The 27,933-nt window shown below is 35.7% G+C and overlaps 1 protein-coding gene across 9 annotated transcripts in view; it reads right to left on the minus strand.

The window, feature by feature from the left end:
• PHF3 (PHD finger protein 3) overlaps window positions 1–27,933 on the minus strand; it is an 84,050-nt gene that overhangs the window by 31,107 nt on the left and 25,010 nt on the right. For 6 of the 9 annotated variants that reach the window (XM_045803181.2, XM_045803198.2, XM_045803170.2 and 3 more), the window contains 2 exons: window positions 8,268–8,429; window positions 2,050–3,832 (listed from right to left, as the gene is read on the minus strand). In XM_045803181.2, coding sequence (XP_045659137.2) covers window positions 2,050–3,832; window positions 8,268–8,429 — 1,945 coding nt within the window. The other 3 variants (XM_087856976.1, XM_087856975.1, XM_087856977.1) reach the window with 3 other exon arrangements.

Consider the following 27,933-nt stretch of genomic DNA (forward strand, 5'->3'; position numbering starts at 1 on the left):
AATGTCATTATATAGTATTCATGTTAATTACATTGGGTAAACTCAAAATCCCTACCTATCTAATATTCTAAGTCATTTTCCACAATGAGGCAAAGAAACTCTAGGTTTTATAGAGTAGATACAAAAGGTGGCATTGGGGGAGTGGGGAACCACAATGGGACTTAAAATTTAATCTTCATTTTAGGAAAACAACTGACGTTGATAAAGTGAGCCATGGTTAAAAAGCCTGTGCAAACTCCTGAGGACTGGGCCATCAGAAGAGCAGCTTATCTGCAACAAAGCAACATGGTAACATACTTAACGACTTCCAACTCTAGGCTCAAGTTTCATTTTAGAAACTCATTCAAGTTAAGGTTCTTACTCCATTACTCAGACCACATGTCAGTGTAATGATTTTTTAGAAGATTCTGGCAGAGAGAAAAGTACTGGCTTAAAAGAACATGTAAAAGCACCACCCAGCCCTTAATTCTGAAAATTTAGCAGGCCCATTTTAGAATATCTGAATAAGCTGTTTAAAGCAAACAAAAACTTAGGGGCGCCTGGGTAGCACAGTTGTTAAGCATCTGCCTTCGGCTCAGGGCGTGATCCCAGCGTTCTGGGATCGAGCCCCACATCGGGCTCCTCCACTATGAGCCTGCTTCTTCCTCTCCCACTCCCCCTGCTTGTGTTCCTTCTCTCACTGGCTGTCTCTATCTCTGTCAAATAAATAAATAAAATCTTTAAAAAAAAAAAACAAAAAACTATCTTTGTAAAGCAAACAAAAACTTAAAAGAGCACATATGTGAGGACAAATGTAGCACTATGTTCAAATAAAACACAAATTTTTAAAACTGGAATATGTTGTTATAAAGAGTAACCACTGACTAAAAATAGGACATGGGCTGAATCATAAAGGAAGACATAAAACTTTGTTATGTCTTTGACATAACACATAAAACTTATTTTTTACAGAATAGCCCCATGAACTCCCACCCACTCTCTCCCAACCACCAGCTCCCACACAAAATAATTACACAACATACTTTATACTAAATTGTCCCTATCTAAAAAGTTTCGCATTTTTATGTAATCTGATAGTACTGGGAAAAGTCATCCTAATATATACTTTCATGAGTAAAGATAATATTACAATGTGCAAGTTATGTTCTTTTCACATGTCAATGTTGATAGAAGTTCCAACAGCAATCTCGACACTTGAACATGACAATCTTGTAGCTGCAAACTCCACTTCATCTCCTGTTTTCCTTTTCTTAAGAAGCTAGCAAATAAAAAAATACACGGGGGAGGGTCGGGCAGTGTCAAAAAGCTATAAAGCACTGAATCCTAAAATCACTTAAAAGATTAGAATTCGCAAGAAATCCTTCAAATCACTAAAACATCCAAAAAAGAAATAGAGGTTTTCTATTTTGTGTTACATACACAAGTCACCTGAATAATTTAACAGTTGTTTTAGCTACCGAACTTCATTCCAAGGTTAATTCTGATAGTTATGAAGTGGTGGTATTAAGTCATGGTGGTTAATTCTGATAGTTATGAAGTGGTGGTATTAAGTCATGGTAAGCGTGCTTCATTTACCAAAAAAAAAAAAATTTTTTTGAAATCTTCAAAAGAAAAATAGAATTTCCATTATGACCTTTACACTTTATTACCAGTTCTTCTCAAGCCAAATAAAATAATATATAACTTACAGACCCAAAGCAGTGTAACAGTTTTCTGATTAGCAGCAAGCTTTTTTTCTCTTTCAGATGCAATAACTAAATCACACTCTCTAACTGGTTACAATGACAAAACATTTCAATATATACCAGCCATTGGTCAGGCTATGCTTTTTTACATGTTCTGGGATGATATATTTATAAATTCAGTGGCTCCATCTTTCTATCATTTTATCCAGGATTATGAGGGATTTTTTGTTTCTGCAAAAGTCTTTGTATGTTAAATAATTTTTCTATAAAAAAGTTCTCACAAAACCCCACCCTAAAAAGCAATTTCTCTTTAATGCACATGCCACACACACACACACACACACACACACACACACACACACACCTGTTGCCATGTGGTTTTTTGCAAAACCCACACTGCTTGCTGGGAGTCCACATATATTTGCTTTCAAATGAAGAGCTATGATCTGAGCCTTCTCTTTTTATAGTAGCTATGTTGTCTGGAATGAACAATGGTGGCTCATCCAAAGAAAAACTCCTGCTGCTTCTTCTTTGGCGGGGTTGTAGGTTCTTCTCAGGTTTTTTTAGCTTCAGTTTATCTTCCTCCTTAAAATGCTCTACACCACCTGTATGTTCAAGCTCTTCCTTCACATGACTATTGGTTTTCATTGCTGCAGCCAGCTGCTGGGGCTTATGGCATTGTTTCTGGCTGGAATGTAATAAATGTCCAGTTTGTGCAGGATGATGGGGTTCTTTAGAGCAACCAGGGTGACCATGAGGCTTTTCACTCAAAGAATGAGTCAAGGATTTAGAAACCTGTACTAAATTTTGATCCTGTGATGTTTTTTTCAATATAGAATGAGCTTGATTTTTCACAGATTTAACACCAGAATTGCAACTCTGAATTTTTGAATCTTTCTCAACTTGTTTTTTTCTCACTTTGACCGGCCTATGAAAATTTTGCTGAGATTCTGGTTCATCAACATTTCGTTTCACACTTTTGACATTAACTTTAGTTTTGTTATGCATTAATTCATGCTTTGCTGCAACAATTTTTTTCAGAGTATCTGTGGTCATGTTTTGCTTAGAATGAATTACAGGTTTTGTTTGTTTGGATTTTACCGTTTTTGACTCTAAACAAGAAACACTACTTGACTGGCTGTTTCTGTCATCCTGAAGGTTTGCTATTTCATGAGACTCCATTTTAATACTTTCAACAATATTCAACTGTTCTGAATTTTGGTCAGGTGCACCACAAACAGCATTTTCTAAAATATTACTTTCTGGTTCAAAAGCATTAGTATCAACCATCTCTAAGTTTGAGTTATTAAATTCTGTGCTCTCCAACTGCTTATCATTAGACTCTGTGTCTTTACAATAACCCAATGGTTCTATTTCATTTCTTTGAAGGGAGTTCTTAGCTTTATCAGCAACTTCCATGGTATTCTTCAATTCCAAATTACATTCATTTACTTCATCCACAGAACAAGACAAACCTACAAGGTTCTTTTCGGTCTTATCTGGATTTGTACAAGCAGCAGCATCAGAGAGAGGAACAGAAGATGCAGATTCCTCAATAATTTGGTCATCTTCGTGGGATAATTTTACTGTCTCATTTGATTCTTGTTCAACTTTCCCCTTTTCCTTCACTTCTTCAACAATAGTGCCATCCGTTTTATCTGCAACAGAATCATTCTGTTCTTCTTTATCTGAAAACTTAAACTGTGGGCTACTAACAGTCTTGACTTTACATTCCATCAGAGCTTCATTTTTCTTTTCTTTAATACTAACACAAGTCTCTGAAAGGAGTGAACAATTTAAGTCATGAGATGGCACATTTGTTTCTCCCTGATTATTACACTTCTGCTTAGAATCTAATCCAGCTTCATCCTTCATTTCAAGACAAGATGACACTGAAGAATGACTTGAAGACACTGATACTTCTGGGACCACTTCAATTTGTCCAATATGTCGGCTGCTCCTTCTGCTCTCTTTATGGTACTCAGGTTTCGGTGACACAGAAACTTCTTTAATCTGACACTTTTCTGGATGTTTCACCCCTGCTTTAGGGGCACATACAGTCTTCCCAGATGTCTTTTTTGTGCTATTTAAAGGTGCTGCATTTGAACGCTTGGCAATAGTGCTTTGTCGCAAACTTCTTACTTGTTCTATCACAAGGGAAAAAAATAAATAAAAATAACTTAGCTTTTTGCCATGTGTTATTTCAATACAATTCAGAATATATTATTTCTTTACTCTGACTTATAAATTTGCTCCTTTCAATGAAAATGCACTGAAGAGTTACTCATGATCTCATGATGATCATATATATATAATATATACACACACACACACACATACACACACACATACCCATGTTAAGTTTTATATTTATAAAGTTCTATAAATTCTGGCAGGAGAAAAAAACTACAAAATTCAGACTGACATTATACTCTACTACAAAACAAGAATGTTTACATCAAGTTTCTTTTCTATAGTAAGTAAGCTGGGAGTAAAATAAGTAAAAGGAATAAAATAAGTAAAAGGAATGCCCATCATAAAGCAAGACTGTCACACGGTTTTAAACACCAAATGTCTTTCTTTTTAACATTAAATATCTTTAAATAAAGAATACCGAACACGCTCAGGTTCCAGCAAAATATGAACTAGACCACCTATCACAAACAGGATCTGTGTGAGTTTCAAAACACAGCCTCACAAGAACTCTAACTCCTTTTTATGAATGTCCTTCACTTGTATCACCATTTTAGCATACAAGCTATTCCTAAGAAATGAAGCACATGCGAAAGTGCTAAACACAGATAAAGAGAAATTACAATCAAAGAAATTTAAGCCAAGAAAATATATCATAAAAGAAAATGGGGAAAATATGAAAATAATAAAGCTTCCCACCTTTAACAATATTCCTAACAAAGAATCTACTATATGAGTTTTTCCTCTTTTCCCTATCTGGATACACCCTCCAGGAGAACATATGGAGTGAAAAGAAACTAGAAGGAAAGAGAGCTAACGTAGATTCATTAATTAGAAAAACCCACAAACTGAAATACAAAATAAGTGATTTCCAAGCCTATGGACATTCAATGCCTCCGAATAAACTCTGCATGAAAACTGAACACTATCAATTATCAAAAAAAAAAAAAAGACTCCTACCCTACTATGCACCAATACTTAAACACTTGCTTACTTGTCATAAAGCACTGAACTCTTAAGGAAGGTATCATGTGTCTTCATTTGCCTGTAACAGTCCTAGGTGACACATATAGTTCTGATATGATTATTAACAGCACACTCTTTTACTCTCAAAAGTGTCCTAGCTTGAACACAAAATTATTCAGTCATCCTAGTCTTAGAGACCCCTTCTAATTCCCCCAGAACATGGCACAGTATTTCATCATTAGATAAGTACTCAACAATTTTTAAAAATTACTTAGTGTGGATTAACTGTTTATCATATGCTCAAATATATAACATTTTTAAATAACTAAAAACTTAAAGACTCATTATCAATATGTGGATATTTTTAAATAGTTTAATAATATTTTTATATATTTTAAGCTTTGAAGACAGCCTGAAATAATTTACAGCTCTACTTTGTCTGCCTTGAAATAAAATAAATGAACTTTTAACACCCATTATCTAGGTTGCTGCTAAAAATGACAAATGAACAGCATATTCAACTATAAAGGTAATTAAGATGAAAAAAAACATTTTCCAATAGTAACTGATTTATTGAGCTAAAGATCAAGTTGTTTTTCCTCCTCTAAATATAAACTGCCTTAGTTTGAATCCTGGCTGAATAGGCCAAACATTTATCGTCCATAATGTTCATCCTATTCTTTTCATTACTCAAAGTCACAAGTAATACCAAATAACAGATTTAAAAAGCTGATTAAAAATATAAATTGAGAGTGGGGAGACTGGGTGGCTCAGCTGGCTAAGCATCTACTCTTGGTTTCATCTCAGGCTATGATGTTATCAGGGTCATGAGATCAAGCCCCGCATCGGGCTCCCAACTCAGAGTCTGCTTGAGATTCTTTCCCCCTCCCTCTCTCACCCCCTCTGCTCCTCCCTGCACTTGCTCTAAAATAAATAAAATCTTTAATCTATCTATATAAATTGACGAAAAGATAAAATAAATACACACATCTAACTTAATCCACTTCTGAAAACCCACACTAATGCTATACAAAAGACATAAATCTAAAATGAAAGGAAGAACAGGAGAAAACGGTGACAATTCCAGAAGTCAAACAAGAGATGCTCAAGAAGTTAACAGATGTAGGAGACGAAAAAAAAGACAAACTCTAAGATGGTAGCGTAGGCAAGAATACAATTAATACCTCAAAAGGGTTAGGAATTGGTGACCCCTGATGATTCTAAAGTGTGGATGAAAGCTGCTTAAGAAGCAGTTAGATCCCTAGCTCCCTCTCCCCCATGCCATCTGCCAGGCAACTGCCCTTTCCTGGTCCTAATCCAAGACTGGAGGCTTGCTCTCTGGAAGAGTAAAAAACAGGGTTTCTAGACTAAGGAACATCAGGCACAGATAAAAGTGGCAGTAAAGTACACTGAAATTTGTGACATTAAGTGAATTTATATATATTCAAAGCTGAGACACCCTGTTAGCTTCCCTGAAAGGATTCCCGTAACATGCTACCAATCTAATGAGCCTAAGGGAATAAAGACATTAGGGATTGCTCAAAAAACAAACAAACAAACAAAAAAACTCCGCATGACCAAAGAACCATACAGTGAAGCTCACAGTAGACAAAACACAACCCACCCACTCTTTTAAGTGTTAACCTTTTAGTTTCATACAGTTTTAGTCCCCTACTCTTAAACATAAGCAAACTATCAGACATTTTGGAAAAGTCTCTAACATGAAAGATGGAGAGACAGACAGAAAGACAGAGACACAGGCAACATGGAGAAAAAAGAAACCATGGAAGGAGATAAAAAAAAAAAAAAAAACTTTTTAAAACACTTTTTAAACTAAATACCTTATGAAAGACAGCAGAAGATAAAGTGTTCATGAAACAAGACCACAATGCTGCAAAAAGGACTACTCCCAAAACAAACAAAAAGAATATTCAGAAATTAGAAATGTAAAATATGATGGAAAAGTTGGAGGATAAGCATGAAAAAACTTCACCAAGTAGAGGAAAAAGACATAGAGGTACAAAGTAGGCAACATAAAGAAAATGGAAGGGCCAGTCCTCCCTACCTAATACTTGAATAATGAGTTCCAGAAAGAAAGAGCTGAGAAAATAGAGGAATTACCAATGGATAATACAAAAAATTTTCCCAGAGTTGAATAATACTTTTCAGACTAAAAGGATCTATGGAGTATCCAGAACTCAATACTTAAAATACACTCACACCAAGATACATTATCAGAAATATCGAAACACTCGAGCTGAAGAGGAAGACTCCACAAACTTCCAGCAGAAAGTATCAAAAAAGAAAAAAAAAAAGGAATCAGAATAAACTTCTCAACAACACTGAAGTTAGAAGAAAACAGAAGAACACTATCAAATTTCTGAGGGAAAATTATGTCCAACCTTGCATTCTATGTTCAACCAGACTGTAATTCCAATGTGAGACCAGATTAAATACATTTGCAGACACACAGTTTTAAAATAACATATCTCCATGTTCCTTTTTCACAGCAAACTACTAGAAGAATTGTCACCAAAATGAAGGAGTTAAGCCCAAAACAGAGGAAATAAGAACTACAACACCAAACAGAATCGTCAGAAGAATAGTAAAGGGAGATCCCTGGATAATAGCTATGCATCAGGCTTATACAGGGCTAACAAACCAATGCACATGGGAGCAGATAAGAAAGCTCCAAGAGACTTCTTCAATAAAATGAAAATGACAGAGTATCTGATGTGCACACATATTTTTAGGAAAGACTTAGACAACTAGCAGAGTGGCTGAGGTGTTATTACTGGTATGTACACAGAAAAGTCTGTGTACAAATGTACAAAACTATAAGCAAATGAGCAAAAACAATTATTAAATCAGAAAGACAAAAAGTTGTATAGGAAAAGTAACCTTAGTTTATTAAATCAGTCATCTCTAACAGCACATAGTCACAATAACATAAATAATTACTACTGATCTACCAAAATTACTTACTAGAAGGATGAGAAAATATACTTTTGTGAGATAAGGACAAGAAGACAAACACTAAGTTCATCATCCAGAGTGGGAAATCAATAAATACCTACACATCAGTGTAATCAAAAAGTAGCAATATACATATGTTACTTAGAGACATGGAAGTAAATACCAAAAAATTAGTAAAGCCAGCTGGGAAAGTTAATAATGATTTCCTCTGGGGAAAGGAAAATAGGCATTAGAAACTTTACAGAATTAGTCAACCCTTCAAATTTTGTAAATATATAATTTCAGTAAAAATTTTTAAAAATTATACCAACAAATTGATATAATCTTACTAAAATGCTCAGACTAGCAAACATCATGAAAATATGGTCTCTGCTTAGCAAGTTTACGAACTATCCCCACCTGTCCCTATACCTTTGATTTTCTAGCTCAACCTCTCAGGAAGATTACCTTGTGCCATTAAACGAGGTGATTTTCTTGGTGATCTCACTGAATTTTCTTCTACTTTGTCCCTCAAATTCCTGTTAGGTAAAATCAGTTCTTCTTCATCAATGGTATCATTGCCACTTTCTTTAACAACTCCTTCATCCATAATATCGTCGAGACCAACAACTAGAGAAAAAACAAAAACAACAAGAAAATTAATTTTTAAAAATATTGAATACCTTAAGTATTTAAAGGCAGTTACGGAAAACATTGTGAGACATTTTAACGCAATACTATACTACACAGTCCTGAAAATCTACGTCTATTATATGATATTGCCACTACCAAGCTCCCAATTCAGCTTTACAAAATTTACCTTATGAGGTAACTAATCAAAGAGTTGATTAGCTATAATTGTTCTTGATTTGACCACCACTGTCATTCTCACTTATTATTCACTGTACCTCTGTGAAAATCGTAAGCAACTATACCTGAAATACTCAATTATCCCAATTTTAGTTAAAGTAGTACAAAATTTTAATACCCTGAAAAGCTTGTGATTCTAAGTTCATGCTAGACCCAAAAGATTCTAGTTCAAAGTATAATTCTATTACTTAAAGACTTCATGCTACACGTGTAGAAAGTAAATACAGGTACACCTTTAAATAGTAGCAAAAAAATATACATTGAGAGAAATGAAAAACGTAACTTCCCCCTCTCCCAAATGCCAGGTAAAATGGTAGGTGTATAGCTATATAATTAAATTACCTTCTAGTCAAAAGAGAGAGCATTTCATTTAATGGGGAGGGGGAGATATGGAAAAGGACTGGGGGACATTGAATAAAATATGAACACTGTATTTATTTTGTCATTGGGTTTATTTCTGTATATAACAATTTTATTTCACTTAACTAGCTGACATATACCAATTCTAAATGTGCAGCTGTATGAAATCTTGTAAAAAGAATTATTTAGATCAGAAGGCCTGGATTCAAATCCCAGCTAAAACACTTAAATAAAACTTGACCAAGTCACTTAACCTCTCTTTCAGTTTATCTCTAAAATGAGAATAACAATACCTGTCCTACCTACCTCACAGGGCTGTTGTGAGGATCAAGTGAGATGATGTATGAGAACTCACTTTGTAAACTTTAGAGCACTATACAAATGTTAGTTATTATCTTCATCCTAGGGGTTAGAAGGAACCTCAAGAAGTTATCTAGTCCTCATCTTTGTATCCAAGAAGAACTTCAATTAAAAGAGCTCAACAAGATAGTGGTCTATCCTAAAATTTAAAGAGAACAAAATTCTTTATAAATATACTTTCAAATGGTACAATCTTTTTGAAGAGCACTTTGACAACAAACAGAATAATGAAACTGCTTATATACTTTGACCAATAAATTATAAATAGAATGAATTATGAAAAAAGGGCTGGCTAGAAAACACAATGTGATCTTTGTTGGTAAAAAAACAAAATGCATGTGTATGTACATTTAGACAAATAGGAAAAAAAGATTATTAGCAGGAAATAGTTGAAAACTATAATAGTTACTCTATGAAAGATAATATACTTCTTTCCTGTTTTCCAGATTTCCTGCTATATGCATGTATTACTCTCAAAAATAGTCTACGCTTCAATCACTATCCTATGCACTAAAAGCTTAGAGAAGAATATACTTCAGGAAAATTCATCAGGACTCACGTAAGATATAATTAGGGGGAAAATGGGTGTAAAGTTCAGTTAGAAGGCTATTTCACCATGATGAAATACTTATGCTGTCACACATTCACACACATTCTCAAAAAAATTTTAATGTTCATTTAAAAAAATAAAATTTAAGACTATTTTAATCCCAATTTTATATAAAAGCATATATAAATATATGCATTTCAGATATGCATAGGCAGAAATGGATAGGGAAAAAAAGCCCTGGAGTGTTATCAGTGATTATCTCTAGTGGTAAGGCAGATAAAGAATTTAAGTTTTTTACATCATTGTTATACTGTCTCTGTGTTTTCCAACTTTTTTTTAACAATCAGCATGTATTCTGTATTGTAATCAGGAGAGAAAGGAAAAACTCAAAAGAGGAAAATAGTCCAGGAGAAGGGCAATTAAACACCTGATTAACAGTGTGTGTTCGCAGGGAGTAAAAAGATATGTTCTGGATTTTAGGGCTATATTACAAAGCAAAAAAATCAATGGGATTTAGCAAGCCAAATCCAAAGGTCAATTATCAGGTTTTTATCTTACTCCCTTTCCTAGTAGCCTCTGACATAGCTGACCCATCTCTCCCTCCTGAATCTTTCTCCTCACTTAGCTTTTGAACATCACACATCTTCCTATCTCTCCAGCTACTTCTCAATATCCTTTGATAGAGCTTCCTCTTCTTGTAGAGGTCTACACACTGGAGGACTTACGGGTTCAGTCCTTCCATCTCTCTTCTTTATCTACACTCAAAACCCCCTAAGTGATCTCATCCAGTATCGCCTATACTTGGATGACTCCCAAAATTATTTTCTCCAGCCCCAAGCTCACATTTGACCTTTGGAAGAGTATAATTTGACATCTCCACTAGGTCTAACAGATATCTCAAGTTTAACATACTGAAAATAAACACAGCTTCTACCCATCCCTCAACAAAACTGCCCCTCCTAAGGTATTCCCGGTAATGGAACCTCCATTCACCCAGCTGTTCAAACCTTAAACTCCAGAACTATCCTTAGCTCCTCTCTCCTCATATACCACATCAAGTGATCAGCATATCCTGCTAGTTCTATCTATAAAACATAATCGCTCAGGGTACCTGGGTGGCTCAATCAGTTAAGCAGGCCAGCTCTTGATTTTGGCTCAGGTCATGATCTCTAGGTCCTGGGATGGAGCCCCACATTGGGCTCTGCTTGAGGATTCTCTCTTCCCCTCTCCCTCACCTCCTCCCCCAGCTCATGCACACACACTCTCTATCCTCTAAAATAAATAAGTCTTGGGGTACCTGGGTGGCTCAGCCAGTGAAGTGTCTGCCTTCAGCTCAGGTCATAATCCCAGCGTTCTGGGATCAAGCCCCACACTGGGCTCCCTGCTGAGAAGCAGGGAGCCTGCTTCTCCCTCTCCTGCTATCCCTGCTTGTGGTCTCTCTCTGTGTCAAATAAATAAGATCTTTTTTAAAAAATAAAAATAAAATAAAATAAATTTTTAAAAAATAAATAAAAAATTAATAAAACCTATCACTCATCTGGACCATTTACCACCACCTTAACTAACATTCTACTCTAAATTACCATCATCTCTTATTAAAACTATACCATAATAGTGTCACAGGTTCTTCTACTGACACATCCCAAACACACACAGTTTACTCCCCACACAGTCATCACTGTGATCCTTCTAAAATATGAAGTCCTATCTTGTTACCATTCTTCTGTTCAAGACCCTCCAAACTCTTACCACCGCACTTAGATTTATGTCCAAAATCCTATCCAGGGCCCACAGGACCTAAGATCTTCCCCAGCCAACTTCACTGACTTCTTACCTACCGTTCTATGACTGACTCTACGCCAGTCACACAGGACTTTCCTGACACAGGAAAGCCTAAGATCATCTCAGGGTCTTTGTAGTTGCTATTAACTCTGCCTGGGGTGCTTTTCTCCCACATTTCCATGTGGCTCACTCTCTTCAAGTCATACCCAAATATTACCTTCTCAGAGAAACTTTTTTTCCTAACAATCTTATCCAAAACAGCACATACTCCCATCACTGCCTACTGATGCTTAGTATACTTTATTCTTTAAAACATGTTTGACACTACCTGATTAAATACCTGTTTATTAACTATCTTCTCCACTAGAATGTAAGCTCTATAAGTCAGAACTCTATTTATTCATTGCTGAAACTCCAGAACCTAGAATAATAACCTGGTAATATAGGAAGCACTCCAGAAATATTTGCTGAGGAAAGGAACTAGGGAAAAGAAGGGGTCAGGAAAATTTAAATGCTGATGAGTGAGGGAAAAATGTTTTCACTAATCAAAAGACAGAAGTTGGAAAGAACAAATTTGGAAGTGGAGCGCTGACTTCACTTTTTGGATATACTGACGATACAAAGAAAAAGAGCAGTTTAAAGAAGCATCAAGGTAATACATCACACACAAAAAAAAGGTAAGGAGAATTTCAATGAAGTAGGGATCAGGAAGGTTAATGCTACAAGAGAAAATAATGCAGAAAAATCCACTAATTTGACACGCAGAAGCAGAGGATCAGATGACAAGAGGTTAAAAAGTGAATGAGTAAAGAATGACAACTGCAGTCTCTTATTTTTAAGAAGTTTAAGGGTAAAAGAAAAGGGGACAATCAACTGAAGGAAGTTAAAGGGACAAAAGATGATTTTTCTATATAAGCGACAAATGGGAAAGGGGAAATGGAAGGAGGTGAGGTAGGGAGAATCACCTTTACCAAAAGAGAGATGAGGGAATAGGAATGGGAAGGGAGAGAGAATGTGGTGCAAAAAAAAAAAAAAAAAAAAAGGTCGGGGGCAGGAGGCAGAGAGAAGAAAAGGGAAGAAGGGAATCAACAAAGATCCCAGCATGTTTGTATGTGCTGGAAAATAACTTTGAAGGTAAGTGATGCTTTGAGGTCCCATCATCCATACAAAAATGTCCTAAGTCAATAACCTACAATTAGAATACCTCAGACTTGTTTGAGATATTTCTCAGAGTGGAGATTTCCAAGAATGCAGCCTTTTTTATACTCCTGCTCTATCTGGCAACACATACATTTCCTTCACTTCAAAAAGCCCATCTTTTTTTTTTTTTTTTCAAGATTTTATTTATTTATTTATTTGACAGAGAGAGAGAGAGAGACAGCCAGTGAGAGAGGGAACACAAGCAGGGGGAGTGGGAGAGGAAGAAGCAGGCTCCCAGCAAAGCAGGGAGCCGGATGCGGGGCTTGATCCCACAATGCCGGGATCACGCCCTGAGCTGAAGGCAGAAGCTTAACGACTGAGCCATCCAGGTGTCCCTCAAAAAGCCCATCTTTATATTAAATCAAGCTCTACATGGTCTCTAACATTTCCAGAGCTCTCATCTGAACAAAGCCCCTAACAAGTAAAGCATCTACTTAACTTCTCTGTGCCTCAAATTCTTCCATAAAATGGAGAAAATACTAGTGGGTTAGAGGGCTACTGTGATGATTAAATTAATACGTATAAAAGGCCTGGAACAGTATCTGGCACTTAGAAGGCCCTATATTTACTGTTAACTTCTGTTTCAGTTTCCCCCCCCACCCACGTACCCACCATCAAAAATTATGTATTCCTTCTCCCTCACTGTTTTTCCTCAACTCCCCCTAGAACAAATCAAATTTTAGAAAGTATCTGAAATTTCTTTCTTCTAATCCATTCATCTGACTAAAGTAATTCACAGTGCAGAATAAATACTGTGGGGCAAAACCCTCCCAATTAGGTATTTGTGTTTTAAAAGAGTTTAATCCAACTGGTTCTGCTAAGAAAATGAACAGAAGTAAAGGAGAATCTGGGCTCTTTTCAGAACACTGCCTATTCTCAGGGACCCCCCACATCTTCCCCTCCTTCTCCCACAAGGCTAACCAAGATTCAGTATTTGATATTCAACTTTTTAAATTCACTAAAATGGTAACTTTGAGTTACCAAAACAGCGCAATTGCCCGGATTCTTTAGGAGACAAGTGTATGGTCATGACATAGAGAAAAAAAAACAATATACTTTTTCCTCCCTCCCAGATTTCAGAATTAGATGTCACTCTCATTTTGAAATTTTGGCATAAAATCTATCATCATACTCAGAAATCCTTGAGCTTGAGTTTAGATCACATTAAAATTCTTCCCATCCCTAGCCACAAATGAGCCTAATTAAATCTGCTGAGTTCTGGTGCCAGTCAAGTCTATGTGAAGTCTTCCTGACACTAATATTACTTTATTCCAGACATTTCCAATCTATCTTTTTGGGAAGAGGAGGTAAATGAGATAAAGAAAATAAAACCAAACAACTCGCAGTTAAACTTAACTGCATTTCTCAACAATTAGGATTAGTTTAAATCACTTTAATACCATATAAAAGAAAAAAACCACAAGTAGAGTAGAAAATTCTTCACATTTGACATGCCGTAATTCACACTGGCAGTACAAAGGCCAAACTCAACTGCTTTTATTTCCTCAACTACAATTATTTCCTCTATAATAAAAGTTGGCGCTAAGTATCAGACTTGAGATAAACCTAAAGAGCATGATGTTGCAGCATTGCAATAAAGGTTAGATATCTATTTACAGGACTCGCGTTTGAAGTAGAAAAAGAAATTATACGGTTATATTCTCCTAACTGAGGCACCATAGCTTTCTCCTCGAACATTGAAGAATACCACCCAGCCTCTACCTAGACTCCCTTCGATGAGAGTTCTTTCCTTCACGGATGATTCATCCGTTTCCTAAAAGAAGCTGTGGTGTGAAACAGATCATGTTGTATGTTACATAAAATGAACCATTTTGGGTGAATTTATCATTTTAGGTATTAGATGTTCCTAATTTGAAAAATATAAATATTGCTACTATGCACACTTATCTTTTTCTTTTCCTCTTCAATTCCTTCTCTACAATAAACTTTAAAACATAGGTTTACTGAGTCAAAGCATGAAAATATGCATATTTTGTTATTTTATATCTCATTACATGTCTTTCCATAAAGATTATAAAGAATTTACACTGCAAAGAGCTTCGCGTTAATAAGAACTCACTGGCATTGAGTTTCAAATTTTTAAAATAAACAGTTACTATAAAACCTTGAACACTTCAGATGTGTATCCTGCCTTTTTGTATTTCTTTAGCTCTGCCTACTCCCCCACTCAGGTGTTAAAAGTGTTTTTCCTCTCCAATGTATACAAATTCTTAATGTAATACCTATATTTCCTATCTGACACAAGTGTTTTCCCTTGTTTACCTTATTTTAGTATTATTTGGTGTCAATCTAAGCTAATTTTTCTTCAGAATGTTGTCTTCAGTTACTCCAATACTATCAAATTATCCATCCTTTCTGCTGTAATTTAACGCATTCTAAAGTTTTATATTTAAATGTGCACAAATATTTCAACTTTTGCCAAACTCAACTTCATACTTTGGGTAAAACTTATCAGTATGTCCTGGAAAGGGGATTTTCTCTACCAAATAAGTATAAAAGAAAGACATTGGGTTAAGGCAAATAAGAACAGTTTTTCAACGCAGATCTTCAGTCTTCAATATGCTAAACAGGCATTATATGAGGGAAAGAACCGCGTGTGGTATGCGGTCTTCCAAGCTTTATATTCACACACACGCCAAAAAACACAAACCAAACCGCTAATAATGGTTATTTCAGAGATTTTTTTCCCTTTCTTCTTTTCACATTTTCTAATAAATCTCACAAAAAATAGTTCTAGAAAAAGAAGCTAGAAAGATACACACTAAACAAGGGTTTTCTATGTAGAGGTAAGTTGTATTATTGGTGGCTCTTTATTTTTTTCTTTTTTATCAAAGTTATACATGCACATGGTTTAAAGAATTGCCTCTAGTTTTATAAAGTTTGTTAAGAAAAACATTAAGCCAGGAACCACTTCTCCCACTAAACTTCAATAACCTCACTGGGAAAATGAAGACACTGAACCCTTCACTGAAAGGTTGCTGTGAAAACTGAATTAATTAATATAAGGTCTAATATAGTGCTTGGTATGCAAATAGGAATATCTTAAATGGTAGCAATTATTAATATATCTTGGCAGATTTTTTCCAAATAACTTTCTGTAGCCCTAAATGCCCTGCATCTGATCCCTTCTCAATTGTCTAAATAATTTCTCTTATTTTTTTAAAATAATTTATTGCCGAGATCATTCTATCAAGCTAATGTAAAAGTGAGATGGTAATCATTCCCTAAAAATTTAACATTTTAATTCCATTCTGGAATACTGAAATTACTTAGCTTTCAGTTAATTCCTTTAAAAACATTTAGTGAGTACCTACTATATGTTACATGTTGGCCTAGATTATTCTAGATACCAATGATACAGAATACTTAAGATGAAATGACCTGGTTTCTTCAACAAATAAGTATCAAGAAAGGGGGCTGGGGGTACTTATATAGACTGATATATACTTATATACTAACCAACTAAATATATTGACCTTATTTCAATTCCAATTCAAACTTAAAAAAAATGTTTAGGGAACTAGGTAAAACTGAAAGCTGACGGACTGCACACTTGAAAATATTAAGAACTATCTTTAAATGTTTTAGGCTGGATAATATTATGGTGGATTTTTTTTTAATAAAGAATTCTTGTATTTTATTTTTTATTTATTTTTTTAAAGATTTTATTTATTTGAGGGGCGCCTGGGTGGCACAGTCGTTAAGCATCTGCCTTGGGCTCAGGGCGTGATCCTAGCGTTCTGGGATCGAGTCCCACATCAGGCTCCTCCGCTTGGAGCCTGCTTCTTCCTCTCCCACTCCCCCTGCTTGTGTTCTCTCTCTCTCGCCGGCTGTCTCTCTCTGTCAAATAAATAAATAAAATCTTAAAAAAAAAAAAAAGATTTTATTTATTTGAGAGAAAGAGAAAGCACGCACAAGTCGGGGTGGAGGGGAAGGGGGAAAGAGAGAAGCAGACTCCACAATGAGCAGGGAACACGACGTGGGGCTCGATCCCAGTACTCCAGGATCACAACCTGAGCCGAAGGCAGATGCTTAACTGACTGAGCCACCCAGGCACCCCAAGAATTCTTATATTTTAAAGATACACGCTCAAATACTTACAGATGAAATTATATTACTTCTGGGCTGTGCTTCAAATAATCTTGGGGCAGGGGGGAGGTAAGGAGAAGTGAGTAGGGTATAAATGAAATAAAACCAACTATTAACTGTTTAAGCTAAGTAACAGGTACATGTAGGTTCATTACACTATTCTCACTGCTTTGTTTGATGTTTTCCATAAAATACAAAATTTTTAGGGCGCCTGGGTGGCTCAGTTGGTTAAGTGTCTGCCTTTGGCTCAGGTCATGATCCCGGGGTCCTGGGATCAAGTCCCGTATCGGGTTCCTTGCTCAGACAGGGGCTTGCTTCTCCCTCTCCCTCTGCCTGCTGCTCCCCCTGCTTGTGCTCACTCTTTGTCAAATAAATAAAATCTTTTAAAAAAAACATAAAATTTTTAAAACCTGTTTCTTCATTTCAGTGAAGGTGAGAAAAGCATACACCATGTTAGATGATAAGTCTTAACACTTAAAAGGAATAAGTAATACAGAGTGTGGAGATGGTTTGTAATTTTAAATAAAATAGCCAGGGAAAACCAGGGATACTTGTACTGGTTGTTTATTGCACAATAGCTTCGGGCCCAAAGGAAAAGTGAAGACTGATATCCAGGCCCCCATCTGCTGTCCAAGAAGTGCACAGGAGAAAAGGATGCCTTTTTCTAATTCCCAAAAAGACACTGTATAGTCTAGAAGGGGCCTGGGGATGACAATACTGAGATGACTTTGCAGCAAAAACCTGAACAAGTTGAGGCAACAGCTATCTGTTGCCTAGACTCTGAAGAAGGAACATGCCTAGGACGTCAGAATTGGATGGGGGGTAGGTCTGTGTTGCCAGATTAGGGCAAGTGAGGGGGAAAATAGCAGATAAAATTGCAGAGGTATCAGGGGAAACTAAGAAGGGTCTTTGTGTGAAATAGAAAGTTACCAGAGCACTGTGAACACAAGGGTGATATGACCTAACTTTGTAAAGGATTACTTTTGGTGCTCTTTTCAGAACAGACGGTAACAAATCCCCAAGGGCAGAAGCAGGAAAGCTGCTTATAGGCTAAGGGGATAATCCAGGTGAGAGATGGTAAGGGCTAAAACCACAGTGGTAGTGAAGAAAATGAGCAGTACAAGTAGTCAGATTCTGGATATATCCTAAAAATAAAGCCAAAAAGATCTGTTGACCAACTGAATATGAAAATGTGAAAGAAAAGGATAAGTAAATAATAATTTCAAAGTTTTTTGCCAAGCAACTCAAAAGAATGAGTTGTCATTTACAAAGATGGCAAAGACTATAGGAAGAAGTGGTACTAGAGGAACTGGAGGGTGGGAAAGAAGGCACTGAGTTCAGTTTTAGACATTAAGCTTAAGATGCCCAATAGACATCCAAGTTTAGACAAGAAGTTAAGAAGTTGAGACTAAAGAGATAGATGATAGATAGATAGATAGATAGATATGAGCTTAATTATAAAGAGTATTTTTTAAGATTTTAAGTAATCTCTACACCCAAAGTGGGGTTAGAACTTACAACCCTGAGTTCAAGAATCACATGCTCTACCAACTGAGCAAGCCAGGCGCCCCAATGAAGAGTTTTTTAAGTTATTTAAAATTGGATAAAATCAGCACAACAGTACATAGAAAGGAAGACAATACCTAAAATCTGAACCGTGAGATACTCCAGTGTTTAGAGGTCAGGAAAACGAAGAGGAGTATCAAAACAAACTAAGAGAAAGAAGATAGGAAGGTGAAAGAATAAGGAAGAGAGTTACAAACCAATCAAGTGAATAGATCATTTCGAAAGGCAGAGATCAACTGAGTTAAATACCACTGATAGAAGAAAAAAAAAATGTCCTTGGTAGAGTGACAGTAACTTTGATCCAGTGCAGTAGGCAGGGCAAAATCAGAATCTGGAGGAAAGATACTGGAGATAGCACAGAAAATTCTTTCCAGGAGTTCTGCTGTAAACAAAGAGCAAAAGAATAAGGTAATGCAAATATATGACAAATACTGAAATGTATACAAAATGAACTTTCAAACCATGATGTGTGATAACAATGAAACTCAATTGTAAAGACATTGACAGAGGCGCCTGCGTGGTTCAGTAGGTTAAGCATCTGCCTGTGGCTCAGGTCATAATTCCAGGGTCCTGGGATGGAGCCCCACGTCCGGCTCCTTGCTCAACAGTGAGCCTGGTTCTCCCTCTCCCTCTGCCTGCTGCTCCCTCTGCTTGTCATCATTCTCTGTCAAATAAATAAAATCTTAAAAGAAAAAAAAAAGGACTTTGACAGAGTATATATACCTTTTTTAGACTTCAATTCTACCAAGCAAAGATAAAATAAAATATAGAGTGGATTTCCCATCATGTTAACTACAAATCATGCCTATGGAAAACAAGAAAATAATAACCTATGTTTCAACAGTGAAAATCTAACTCCATAAAGTGTTTTTTTCTAACTACCAGGAAATATTTATTATGAAATTAAGGAAAATATCAAAATGCACCTAACTGACGCGTGGGTGGCTCAGTTGGTTAAGCGCCTGCCTTTGGCTCGGGTCATGATCCCAGAGTCCTGGGATCAAGTTCCACATCAGGCTCCTTGCTCAGCAGGGGACTTGCTTCTCCCACTGCCTGCCACTCTCCCTGCTTGTGCCTGCTTGCGCACTTTCTCCGACAAATAAAATTTTTAGGGGAAAAAAACGCACATAACAAATTTTCACCTGGCTCAGCTCCATCCCATGCTTCTAAAAACAACCGCAGAGAAGAAAGCACTTGGCCACCCACTAGCAAACTACGGAAAACTTACAGTGACCAGGTAAACACTGTTAATATGAGCTTGAGTGTTTAGGGAATACTGGGGAGTACTTAGTTGCTTAAGGATTGCTTTTGGTTATCTAAATTTTATTTTTATTTCTTAGTTTTTTTTCTCTTTTAGTGTGACAGCACATGGGGAAATCTGTGTTCCATTGTTCATTTACACATTCTACCAATTACAGACTCACCTGGGTGAAAAGCTAAATATGAATGTAACCATGTAATCATAATCCAAGGGGATACCAGAGCTATTTATTAACAGTGGATTACTTTAATCTGACAAAAGGATTGACTAATCACCACTTAAATTAATGCATACTTTTCATTTGCTATCTCTCCACATGGAATGTACTTCACTTACCCAGGAACCCAGGCTCTTCAAAGGCTGGTCACTACAAGTCTCTAAGAATGCTGCTATTTTAATGTCACCTCCAACAGAGAGACCTCCTCTGACCAGGCCAACTCAAATAAACCATGACCTCCACCACCAAACAAACAGACATTCTCTATCACCTTATACTTTTTGTAAGCTCCATGAGGACAGGGGCTTTATTTGTCTCAAACAAAACTGTACCCTCCAGCACTGAAAACAGTCTGGTACCTGATGGGTATGTAATAAGGATTTGTTAAATGAACAAACAGTACCATCCATTTTTATGCCAAAGCAAATCATTATACCTCACATTGTGGACTATGCCATAAGCTCCTGATGCCCGAAATGCTGTTTAATGAGAATGATTCCATAAAACAAAAATCGTTTGAAAAAAATGCAATTTAACCATCTTGTAATATGGATCTTACCATTATTTAGTGAGTCTCCCATTTCAGTGAATCAGATCCCAATTATGTACTTTGTTCTATAACATTTGGTTTGCTTTTACACAAATATAAGAGAAAACCAAAGACAAATGAGGCCAAGAAAAAAGTTCTTAGAGGATTACGTATTTTTCAGTATGTAAGACTTAAACAATTTTATCTCTAATCTGTAACAGCCCAAGAAAAGACTTTTAATGACATTATAAACAATATAAAATAAAATGTAAACTCCATGAGAGCAGGAATTTGTCATTATGCTTTCTAATATATCCCAATTCCTAGAACACACCAAAACATAGTGTTCAGCCTTAAGCATAGTTTGCATGAACTGCATGAAAGTATACAAAAATGTCATTGTTCCCAAGTTTCCATCTCAAGAGATTAGAACCTCTACCTTAAACTAGACTCTAATCAGGAAATTACCCTTAGCAAGCAAAGAAATGGAATAAAACACCTCTACTTCATCACAGTAGTATTGACTGACCCCTTGCACTTTGACCCCTCGGAAGACTCAGAGAGTACGAATGCTAACAGTTTAGAAAACAAAGATCAGAAATATCCCACCATGGAACAACCAAACAACAACAAAAACCTACTTACTCAAAGAAATATAATTAGTAGCTTTTTTTTCAGGATAAATGCATAAGAACTAAATCCTCTGAAGAGTAGAACTGATAAAGTCTCTAAAAAAATTTGGCCAAGTATATTACATAGAGATTAAAGACATAACCTTCCATTTACAACTGCTTCAAAAAGAATACAATACTTAGGAATAAGTTTAACAAAGGAGGTAAAAGATCTATACACTAAAAACTATAAGACACTGTTAGAAAAAAAGAAGAAGACACAAATAAAAGGACAGATGTTCCATCACAGATTAGAATTAATGTTAGGGGTGCCTGGGTGGCTCAGTCAGTCAAGCATCAGACTCTTGATCTCAGGGTCATGAGTTCAAGCCCGGTGCTGCACTCCATGCTGGGCATGGAGACTACTTAAAAAAATAAAACAAAAAATAAAGAATTAATGTTAAAATTCCCAAACTACCCAAAGCAATCTGAAGATTCAATGCAATCCCTATCAAAATTCCAGTGGCATTTTTCACAGAAATAGAACAAACAATCCTAAAACTCCTATTGAACCACAAAAGACCCCAAATAACCAACACCATCTTGAGAAAGAAGAACAAAGCTAGAGGTATGACACTCCCTGATTTCAAGCTACATTACAAAGCTATAGCAATCAAAACAATATGGACTTGCACAAAACTACACACAGATTAGTGAAACAGAATAGAGAGCCCAGAAATAAACCCATGCGTATATAGTCAATTAATTTATGACAACAGAGCCAAGAATATATACAATGGAGAAAGGATATTCTCTTCAATAGACAGTGCTGGGAAAATTGGATAGCCACATGCAAAAGAATGAAAGTGGACTTCTATCTCACACGATACACAAAAATCAACTCAAAATGAATTAAAGACAGGAGCATAAGACATGAAATCATAAAGCTCCTGGAAGAAAAGAGAGGGTAGGTTCCTCATATAAGCCTTGGGAATACTTTTTTGAATCTGACACCAAACACAAGGGCGACAAAAGCAAAAATAAATAAGGGGAACTACATCACACTAAAAAGTTTCTGCACAGCAAAGAAAACCATCAACAAAATGAAACAGCAACCTACAGAATGGGAGAAAATATCTGCATACCATGTATCTTTAAGGGATTAATATCCAAAGTATATAAAGAACTCACACAATAGCAAAAACAAACAATCCAATGAAATAATAGGCACAGGAACTGAACAGACATTTTTCCAAAGAAGACATACAAATAAATAGACAAGTATATGAAAAGGTGTTCAACACCCCTACTCATCAGGGAAATGCAAATCAAACCACGATGAAATACCACCTCATACCTGTGAGAATGCCTATCTTCAAAAAGACAAAAAATAACAAGCGTTAGTGAGGATGTGGAGAAAAGGGAACACTTGTTCACTGCTGGTGTGAACGTAAACTGGTATAGGCACTATGGAAAACAGTACAGAAGTTCCTCAAAATACTAAAAAGAACTACCATATGATTCAGCAATCCTACTTCTGGGTACATATCCAAACCAAACAAAAACAAGGTATCAAAGAGATATCTGCACTCCCATGTTTCCACCATTATTCTCAATAGCCAAGATACAGAAACTGAAGTGTCCACCAATGAGTGAATAAAGATGTGCGTGTGCACGTGTGCATGTGTGTGTGTCTATCTATCTGTCTATCTAGATAGTGTGGTAGGTAGGTAGGTATATAGATGGATATATTTTGATAGGTAGGTAGGTAGGTAGACAGATAGATAGATACACACACAATGAAATATTATCCAGCCACGAGAAAAGGAGATCCTGCTATTTGGGATTACACAGATGAACCCAAGGTCCTTGCTTCACTATGCTAAGTGAAGTAAGTCAAGAGAAAGACAAAGAAAGACAAATACTACATGGTATCACTTACATGTGGAATCAAAAAAAAAGTCACTTACAGAAACAGAGTGTAAAAATGTGGATGCCAGGGGGTGGAGGAAATAAGGAGAGGTTGAGGTTGGTAAAGGGTACAAACTTCCAGCTATAAAATGAATATGATCTGAGGATCTAATGTAAAACATGATGTCTATAACTGATACCACTTTATTGCATAACTGAAACTTAATAAGAGAAGTGAGATGTTATCAAAAAAAATATATGAACATGAATGTATCAGGTGATGATGTATTAACTAACTAGATGGGGGAATCCTTTCACAAAGTATACGTATTATCAAATCACCATGATATACACTCTAAATATCTTACAATTTTAAATGCCAATTATAACTCAATTACACTGAAATTTTTTTAAAAAGATATAACTTAAAAAAACCTGTCAAATTTGCAATAAATTTTGAACACATAAGAGAATTATTACAACTTGGAAAACACAAGAAAAGAACATAAAAATACCTGATAAATTTAAATATACCTAGGTAAAGGTCTTGATTTAATGAGCAAAACATGAATTAATACTTTATGTATTTAGCCTTGAATCAACTGTGTATATAGTAAAACATATTTCATTCCATTTCATAATGTAGGTTCACAAGTCAGTACACACCTTCTGTCATTTCAGTAAACCTCTCTAGGCTCTTACAAACAAACTGGATTGGGTGAGTCCTTATGTTCATTTCAGTTAAAATTCTAATTCTAGAGCCCTTCCTAAGGAAAAGTAATAACAGGCCTCAGTGTAAAACTACTTTAATAAAGTTTATTTTTGTCCATGTTACACACACACACACACACACCTTTATTTATAAGCATGCACCCCCTTACTTTTATTTCATGTATTTTTAATAATCTCATTTCCCTGGGATTTAACAAAATATACTCAATGTTTGAGAAAGATACACTAATAATTCCAAAGACATTATTATTTAAAAAGGAAAAGTAAATCATTAAAAAAAATTTTTTTTCCAAGTATATCTGTCTCAGGTCCAATTAATGTAGGGACCAAAAGCCCTACCTACTAAAACAGTACCTAAGGATATCACTAATACTGAATGATGCAATAATTTATTTCCTAAGATAATTCAATCAACAGTTACTAAATTCATGTTCACTATATTCATTTAAAAAAAAAAGTTATGTAACATTTTAGAATATGACCAACCCAAAATAGTTTTTAAAAAAAATCATTTTAAAACTACCTCTTTCTTGGGGACTATCTTATATGGGATAATTAACTTTCCTAAAACATCACATCAGTGTTTCTCTGTTAAAGCCAATATTGCAGGCGCCTGAGTGGCTCAGTCGGTAAGCATCTGCCTTCAGCTCAGGTCATGATCCTGAAGTCTTGGGATCAAGCCCTGTGTCCAGCTCCCTGCTCAGCTGGAGGTCTGCTTCTCCCTCTCCCTCAAACCCTCCCCCCAGTCATGCCCTCTCTCAAATAAATGAATAAAATCTTTTAAAAATATGTTTTAAAAAAGCCAATACTGTTTGTCCATTAGTCATTTATTTGACAATTCTCCTGTGACCAAAGTGTATCAAATTTGATTTAAAGCACTTCTATCAATGTTAAACCTTAAACCTAGGAAAATTTTTCTACCAAACCGTATCAACAGATCAGCTACCAAGATGACTTCGTTTTACACATTAGATGTACTTTTGTAAAGCTGCTTACCAGGAAATCTTTCAACAAGAAACTGACAGTAGTTACACAAGTAAAACAGGAAAATATGGTTCTAAGGCCAAAATTTAAATCATATTTAATCTCAGAATGAAAAAAGGAAATCAGTTAAGTACTTTAAGAAGCACTCTACCTCTGTAACAAAGCCAAAGTATGTAAATTTTCCCTACAAAAATGTATACAACTAGGTATCAATACACATATTTAAAAGTATTCCAACTCACTGATTACATCTGGGGCAATTTGAGCATATAAAACAAAAAGGACAATTTGAGCATCAAAAAAAAAAGGAAAAAAAAAGTGTAGGGGCCCCTGGGTGGCTCAGTCTGATGAGTGTCTGCCTTTGGCTCAGGTCATGATCCCAGGGTCCTCGAACTGAGTCCTATGTCGGGCTCCCTGCTCAGCCAGGAGTCTGCTTCTCCCTCTCCCTCTGCCTGAGTGTGCATGCGCACTCTCTCTCTGTCAAATAAATAAAATCTTAAAAAAAAAAAAGTATAGCATTATTAACATATTTTTTAAATCTGTGCACCCATTACGACAACCTAAAAGGAAAGAGCCAAAAAAATGATTCTACCAAGTATCATCAATGGATGCATAAAACCATTAGAGGAAAGGCTAATGAAGAACTAATATTTTAATGTTGCCAAAGTTCTATCCCTACAGATTACCTGCCATCTCAAGTATTTAGGAAGCACAGTTTTCGCTACTGCCAAACCCAGTAATTGAATTTAACATCAAAATGAAACATTGTAAGACTTCTTGAAGTGATATAATATTAACTACACAGTTTCACCTATGAAGGAATCTTGTCAAAATGTTTAACCTGAATCTAATCAAGTTTTTAAATCTAACTTCCAGTTTGTAGGAAATAAAAGGAATAGAAAAGGCTAACTAACATCAGAAAAGAAATAATATTAAAAATCCCAAACCTAGGACATTCCTAAGAAATATTTGGTCTTATTTCTTCAAAAAGTCAGTATCACTGGAAAAGAATGTGGGAGGCTTCAGAAACGATTAAATTACAACACTTAAATCCCTTGATTATATCTTGAACAAACCAAATGAAAATGGTATTTTGTGGACAAATGGCCAACTTGAACATGGACAGGATTTAGATTTCAGGGAACTATCTATTTTTCAGGTGTGCTTATGACATTGTCATGTAGAAATCCTTTTTTTGTAGATGCATGACGAGGTTACAAACTGATTAGATGAAGGAGTGTGTGGATGACCTGGTACATTAGATAAAAGGATGCAGCCAATACAGCAAAACATTAATAGCTGAATCTTGGTGATGGTGCATGTGTGTATATTGTACTATGCTTCCTGTTTCAGTATGTTTTAACTTTTCAAAATACAGAGTTTAATTTTTGGTAAAAAAGAAAAGCTTGGGGCACCTGGCTGGCTCAGCTGGTAGGCAGAGCATGCGACTCTTGTTCTGGAGGTTCTATGTTTGAGCCCCAAATTAGGTATAGAGATTACTTAAAAATAAAACCTTTAAAAAAAAAAGAGAGAGAAGCTCAAAATAAAATATATCCTTAATCAGGAATCTGAACTGCATATATTTGATTTATAACCCACTTTGTTCCAAAACAGATTTAAAGTGGCCTTATAAACAAGCAAACATTTAAAAAGTGGGGGGAAAAAACCTAAACAAAAGAAAAATATGAGTAAGAAACTAAGATGAAGTCAAGGATGATGTAAGTACCCAGAATGAGCTACATATATTTACATTTTATGAAGCTCTAAAGTCAAAGTTTGTCAGGTATTTATCAAAAACTCTTTAAAAAAAATATGAAAAAATGGTCAGCATACATTAAAAAGGTATTGCCTCTAAATAAAATATAATTTCAATAGATATCCTTATAACAACTTCCATTAGACTTCAAGTATATACTAAACAAATGGTCTCTTAAAGAGGTATACAGATATAAAGGCGTGTACACACAATCTCTGTCCAGGAATGAACTATTATTATGTATATTATTACCTAAAAACTAAAAAAAAATAAATTTCACTGATATTTAATCAAGCGGACACTAGTGTCCTTACTGAATTGTCAGTTACAACTTATCTAAAGAGAGATACCCTGAGAGAAGAGTAAGAACTCCATAAAGTGGTGGAGTTGGCACCCTTAAACCACTTGTTTGCCTTCAACATTTAGCAGTTACAGGAGGTCATTAACAAAGTTCTTTTTATGTTAAAAAAAAAATTTTTATAAAGGGTGGACGGTTTACAGTAAGTTTTGTAAGATGGGAAAGGACTATTAAAATCTTTATACTACAGAAGAGATTCTCCATTAATTCACAGCAAAGTGCCTAAGAAGCGTCATACTTAAGGGTGAGTTATACTTTTTAATTATATGCAATTGTAAAGGATAGGTCGTATGAAAAAATTAGCACCTTTAATTTGTCCTTTTTAGATAAGTGACATTTATAGTAATGAGTAAATTAATTGTTTTTCAAAAAGAAACGGGCTAACAGACTCTTAACTATAGAGAACAGCCTGATGGTTACCAGAGGGGAGGTGGGCAGGGGAAATGGGTGAAAGAGGTGATGGTGATTAAGGAGTGCACTTGTCATGATGAGCAGTGGGTGATATATGGAATTACTGAATCACTACATTGAACACCTGAAACTAACATAACACTGTGTGTTAACTATACAAGGATTAAAAAAAAAAAAAAAAAAACACTTGGGCTAAGAAACCTGATGTTTAGAAATGCTTCCATTATTACATGATTTGTAACTAAAAATGAAATTTGGCACCTACAAAAAACTCTTACCTGAACACTTTAGATTTTATTTATTTATTTATTTGAGAGAGGGAAAGGGAGCGCAGACAGAAGGAGGAGTAGAAGGGGAGGGAGAGAGGGTGAAAGAATCTCAAGCCAACTCTGTGCCAAGCACAGAGCCTCATCTCAGGACCCTGAGATCATGACGTGAGCAGAAACCAAGAGTTGGACACTTAATGGACTGAGCCACCCAGGCACCCCTCTATTCTGCACACTTTAAAATTTTTCCAAGTAAAAAGGTTTAGTGAGTTCTGAGCTCAAATGATAAATACTTCAAAA

The sequence above is a fragment of the Ursus americanus genome, chromosome 29 (genome assembly GCF_024610735.1).
Source record: "Ursus americanus isolate L20-20 chromosome 29, mUrsAme1.1.p, whole genome shotgun sequence".
Taxonomy (NCBI): Eukaryota; Metazoa; Chordata; class Mammalia; order Carnivora; family Ursidae; genus Ursus; species Ursus americanus.